A 6255-nucleotide genomic window follows, 5' to 3' on the forward strand; every position below is an offset into this window, starting at 1 on the left:
TTTGGGGCTGTTTTTCTGCTAAGGGTACAGGACGACTTCACCGCATTGAGGGGCAAATGGACGGGGCTATGTACTGTAAAATCTTGGATGAGAACCTCCTTCCCTCAGCCAGAACACTGAAGATGGGTCATGGATGGGTCTTCCAGCATGACAATGACCCGAAACATACCACCAAGGCAACAAAGAAGTGGCTCAAGAAGAAGCATATTAAGGTCATGGAGTGGCCTAGCAAGTCTCCAGACCTCAGTCCTATAGAAAATGTGGAGGGAGCTAAAACTTTGAGTTGCCAAACGACAGCCAAGAAACCTTAAGGATTTAGAGAGAATCTGTAAAGAGGAGTGGACCAAAATCCCTCCTGAGATGTGTGCAAACCTGGTGACCAACTACAAACAACATCATACCTCTGTGCTTGCCAGCAAGGGTTTCTGCACCAAGTACTAAGTCATGTTTTGCTTGGGGATCAAATACTTATTTCACTCACTGAAATGCAAATCAGTTTCTAACCTTTATATAATGTTTTTTTTTTCTGGATTTTTTGGTTGGTATTCTGTCTCTATACGTTAAAATAAACATCAAATTATGGTTGTTTTTTTGTGTATATTGTCATAATTATTCATACGTTATGAATAACAATAAAGATGAATTAATTAATTGTCAAAATAACAAAGCATTATGCAGATATAGGCTTTTGTGTGGAGCAGCATTTACTACAAACTAAACTACAACAGTTGCTTTTTATTATTGGTGATTTGACCTGAATGCACATTTTGTTAATAAATGATCGTGCCAGAAGTATGGCGGAAAAACATCCAGATTAATGTGAATGTAGTCTAACTTTGTTCAAGTAAATTTTAAAGTTGTTGTATTAAAGTTATGTTTCTGTCAGATGCCATTGCTGGTTCATCATCTGATGGAGATGAAGAAACAGCCTCGACCTCAAAAGATCAGCTGAAGAGTTTCTCCTGCATCACCTGTGGAAAAACATTGAGTTCACAGGGTCATCTAATGAGACACGAGAGAACACACACAGAACAGAAAGACTTCAGCTGCAAGAGATGCGACATCAGCTTTCCTACCGCAGAAGAGAGGAAACTTCATTCAAAAGAGCACAGGGTGAAGAAGGAGTTTCGCTGTGAACAGTGCGGGAAGGATTTTTTCACCACTGCTCAAAAAATGAAAATTCATATAAAGACACACGACGAAAAGTCTTTCCAGTGCAGCGAATGTGAAAAGTATTTCAGCACCAAAGCAAATCTGGATGCTCATAAGCGAATCCACACGGGAGAAAGACCGTACAAGTGCCCTCACTGCGAGAAGACCTACAACCACGGATCTCATCTGAAGAAACATGTGCGTGTTCACACCAATGAGAGACCGTACCAGTGCAGTGATTGTGGGAAAACCTTCACAAACTTAGGCAGTCTAAAGTCACACCAGAGAATCCACTCTGATGAGAAACCGTATCAGTGCAAACACTGTGACAAACGCTTCCGGTACAAATCCTATCTGAAGTATCACGAGAGGACTCACACCGGAGAGAAACCGTATCTGTGCTCCCACTGCGGGAAGAGCTTTTCCAATCCGACACATTTCAGAGTTCATCAAAGAATTCACACGGGAGAAAAACCGTATCACTGCAGCGTTTGTGAGAAGAGGTTCAGAAAGTATGTTAATTTACAGAGGCACACAACGATTCATACCAGAGAAAGACCGTTTAAATGCTCACAGTGTGACAAGACGTTTGCTCGATCAGACGTCCTGAAGGTCCATCAGCGAGTTCATACAGGAGAGAAACCTTACTGCTGCTCCATCTGCGGCGAAAGATTTGCTTATTTAGGTAGCTTTCAGACCCATCAGAACAAACACACTAAAGAAGAAACTGCTCCAGAATCATCAGAGTGACTTTTCAGCCTTGGCTTTATTTCTGCAGTTGCTTTCATCATTCATGTGTGTGGAAGACCATTTTTGCAAAATAAGAAAAAAATCATGCTTTGGTAAGTCATAATTATGACATAAAAAGTCATGATTATGATATGAAAAGTCAAAATTGTGACAGTCATAATTATGCGATTAAAAAAATTTAATTATGACAGCCAAAAGTTTGACCAAGTATATATACATTTAGATTTTTTTAATCTCACAATTAGTCATACAAAGGATTTAGTATGTCATAATTTATACTTTTATGCCACAATGACTAATATATATATATTGAGACCAAAGAACACAGCTGTGATGTGCGATGTGTGTTGTTGAGCTTCACAAAATGGGAAGTGGCTGAAAGAAAATAGCAAAAACACTGAAAATGCCCATTTCCACCACCAAGGCAATAATTAAGAAATTCCGGGCAATTGGAAGTGTTATGAATCAGCCTGGAAGAGGACGTGTGTCTATCTTGTCCCAACACACTGTCAGGAGGATGATTTGAGTGGCCAAAAAATCTCCAAGAATCACAGCTGGGGAATTGTAGAAGTTAGTTGGGTCTTGGGGTCAGAAAGTCCAAAACTACAGTCCGACGTCACCTACATCGCCACAAATCGTTTGGAAGGGTTTCAAGAAAAAAAGCCTCTACTCATCAAAAAATAACCTCAAGTGTCTTCAGTTTGCCAGACACTACTGGAACTTCAAATGGGATGGGGTTCTATGGTCAGATGAAACCAAAATAGAGCTTTTTGGCAATTAACACCAGAGTTGGGTTTGGAGCACACAGAGAGGTAGCCATTTGGAAAAGTACCTCATGCCCACAGTTAAATATGGTGGTGGGTCTTTAATGCTTTTGGGCTGTTTTTGTGCCAGAGGACCTGAACATTTTGTTAGGATACATGGCATCATGGACTCTACCAAATATCAACAGATGTTAAATGAACACATGATTGCCCTCTGCCAGAAAGCTTAAAATGGGCCGTGGTTGGATCCAGCAGGACAATGATCCAAAGCCTACATCAAAATCAACACAAAAATGGTTTACTGACCACAAAATCAAGGTCTTGCCCTGGCCATCCCAGTCCCCTGTCTTGAATCGCATAGAAAACATGTGGGATGAACTAAAGAGTAGAGTCCACCAGCGTGGACCTCAAAATCTGAAGGATCTGGAGCCATTCTGTATGGAGGAATGGTCTTGGAACAACCTCATCAGCCACTATAGGAGAGGCTGTTATCTTGTCAAAGGGAGGCAGCACAAAGTATTGAATAAAAGGGTGCCAATAATTGTGGCACACATATATTTAACAAATATATGTGTGTGTGTATATATATATATATATATATATATTATAAAACTGTGTTGTGTTTGCAATTGTTTGATTTCAAGGAGACCAGATGTTTTTGCAAAAAAAAACTTGTACTGTTATAAAGTGTCATGAGAATAAATATAAAATTTGATACTTTGTTCCCTTTCGATTCGGTCACTCTACATTGCTAAGGGAATTACCCTGGGTCGCGCCCACGCAGAGGCGGCGCTTGGGGGGGTTGGACTACCCCCACTGCGGAGATATGAGTCTCCGGACTCTCAGGCTCCGTGTGGCCGTCATCCAAGGCGATGAACTCACCCAACTAGCCCTGCCGCACTCTTCCTCTGCAGTCTCTTTCGAGCCAAGGAGGAAAGTGCTGCGAGCTTCTGATGGGCACGTGAAATGGCGATACTCCAGGTGTATCAGGCCAAGCTGCTCAAGTCTCTGGATGTGGACGGGCCGGACCCTGAAGTGCTCAAAGAGCTCAGACGCACTACGGATCTGGCCCTCAGAGCGACGAAGGTGACAGCTCGAGCGATCGGCTGCAACATGGGGAATCTTGTGGTGCTCGATCGTCACCCGTGGATTACTCTGACCAAGTTGAAGGACTCAGAAAAAACGGCTCTTCTGGACGCTCCCTTGAATCCCTCAGGTCTCTTTGGGGCTGCGGTAGAGACGTTCACGGCGCGCTTCGTAGAAACAGTCGAAGGCCATTAGCCACTTCCTGCCAAAGCGCACCGGCGCGAACCCTCAGCGCAGCGCGTGGGAAGACCACACGCATCTTCTGCTGCTGTTCGGCGTGAACATGAGCCGGCGGTGAGACCAAGACAGCCTTGGCCGAAGTGCCGTCAGGGCTCGAATGGCCAGAGACCCCGCCCTGACAGAGACAGCAGGCCACCGGCACCGGAATCAAAGTCTTGTTCCTGACGCTGTCTCTCGGAGGAGGAGAGCTGCACCCAGCACCGAAGACGAGCCACTGAAGAAGTCTGCTCACTCCGCTGTGTGTGTTCACCACGCCCCCCTGCCTGTTGCGGGTGGCGAGAGCAATTGTCATGTTTGTGTTTTGACTGTTCCACTATGCAGTGCAATAAAGTCGAAAAACATACAAAACTCACCTCAATATCGGAGCAATTCTCCTCCACTCACTCCCCTCTCCCCATCACTCGCTCTCTCACTCGTGTGGTGTTAAACTCCCCGCCCCCCAATGGTGAGTTATCCCTCATGGTGTGCAGTCCGCCTTGCCCGCTGTCACAGTTCACAGAAGCGTGGCAGGCACTGCCAGGGGTATCAGAGTGGGTTATGAAATCATTAAAGAACGGCTACACGCTTCAGTTCTTCCGCAGGCCGCCCCGTTTCAACGGTGTGTTAATGTCCACTGTATGGGAGCGGAATGCCTCAGTTCTGCAAGGGGAAATACACAACCTCCTCACAAAATGCACTGTAGAGACAGTGCCCCTAGCAGACCGCGAGAGCGGCTTCTACAGTCGTTATTTTCTGGTACGAAAGAAAGACAGCGGACTCCAATCTTGGACCTGAGACCGCTGAATCGTGCGCTTTCGAGGCACTCGTTCAAAATGATTACGCTGAGACAAATCCTCTCACACATCAGACCGGGAGATTGGTTTATCTCTGTGGATTTAAAGGATGCTTATTTTCACATTCAGGTAGCCCCACGCCACAGGCGTTTCCTGAGATTTGCATTCTTCGGTATATCCCTGGCCCCTCATACGTTTACGAAATGCATGGATGCTGCTCTCTCTCCTCTGAAGCAGAGCGGAATGCGCATCCTGAACTATCTCGACGATTGGCTAGTCTTAGCCCAATCAGAGAGTGCGCTGCTCAGCGACAAGCTCAGACTCCTCACTCATCTTCAGAGCTTAGGGCTGACTGTGAATATGCAAAAGAGCATGCTGGTACCGAGCCAGAACATCTCCTTTTTAGGAGTGGAACTGAACTCAATCAATATGCGAGCGCGTCTGTCGGAGGAGTGCTCACAAAAACCAATCAGCTCTCTCGCAGTCTTCAAGTTAGGGCACGCTAAAATGCTTTCAGAGGACGATCGGCCAAATGGCTGCTGCCTCGACTGTGTGCAAACTAGGGCTCCTACATATGCGACCGCTTCAGCTCTAGCTAAAGGGCCGGGTGCCACAGAGCGCATGGCGCACGGGCACCTTGCACATCAAAGTGACGTGCGACTGCTGGGATGTGCTGACCCCATGGCGCAATATGACTCCGTATCGCCGGGGTGTTCTTATTGGCCAAGTGATCAGGAGAAAGACTGTTACGACAGATGCATCGAGCACGGGCTGGGGAGCCGTATGCGACGGCAGGCCAGCCTTCGGGATGTGGTCAGAAACTGAGAAGTTGTGGCACATAAACTGTCTGGAGCTCCGGGCTGTACACCTAGCGCTTGAGTGCTTTCTCCCGGACATTCTCCACCGTCACGTTCTCATCAGGACGCACAGCATGACAGTGGTAGCGTTTATAAATCACCAAGGGGGTGTGAGCTCGCGGCTGCTGCTGCGGCTGGCGAGAGACCTTCTTCTGTGGGCTGATCGACACCTCCTCTCCATCCGGGCATATGTCCCCGGATGCCTGAATTACGGCAAAGACTTACTGTCAAAGGGGCGGGGTAATCCACGGGGAGTGGAGATTACACCCTTTGACAGTCAATATGATTTGGAGTGTATTCAGCAGGGCGGAGGTGGATCTATTCGCATCAGCGAAGAACACTCACTGCCTGTTTTATTCAACTGCCCAATACCAATAATTCTTGCCTTCCTTCAAGAGCGATTTGATGGTGGTCGTACGCCATCCACATTGAAAGTGTATGTGGCCGCTATAGCAGCGTTCCATGCACACGCCGATAATCGCACAATCGGCTGAAATGACCTGATCATACGATTTTTAAAAGGAGCAAGAAGGCTGAACCCTCCTTGCCCTACCACCCTGCCCACTTGGGATTTGGCGCTTGTGCTTGACGCTCTCACGGGACCCCCGTTCGAGCCCATTCAATCAGCGAGCT

At 46.6% G+C, this 6255-nt stretch overlaps 1 protein-coding gene across 1 annotated transcript in view; it reads left to right on the forward strand.

The window, feature by feature from the left end:
• LOC107662696 (zinc finger protein 664-like) overlaps positions 1 to 1984 on the forward strand; it is a 4649-nt gene extending 2665 nt beyond the window's left edge. Inside the window, exon 2 of the mRNA XM_016452770.1 lies at positions 872 to 1984. Within this exon, the coding sequence (XP_016308256.1) occupies positions 872 to 1902 (1031 nt within the window). The 3' untranslated portion in view covers positions 1903 to 1984. The remainder of the gene's footprint in view (positions 1 to 871) is intronic.
• The last annotated feature ends 4271 nt before the right edge of the window (positions 1985 to 6255 follow it).

This window comes from Sinocyclocheilus anshuiensis, unplaced genomic scaffold (assembly GCF_001515605.1).
Source record: "Sinocyclocheilus anshuiensis isolate Anshui unplaced genomic scaffold, SAMN03320099.WGS_v1.1 scaffold687, whole genome shotgun sequence".
Classification (NCBI taxonomy): Eukaryota; Metazoa; Chordata; class Actinopteri; order Cypriniformes; family Cyprinidae; genus Sinocyclocheilus; species Sinocyclocheilus anshuiensis.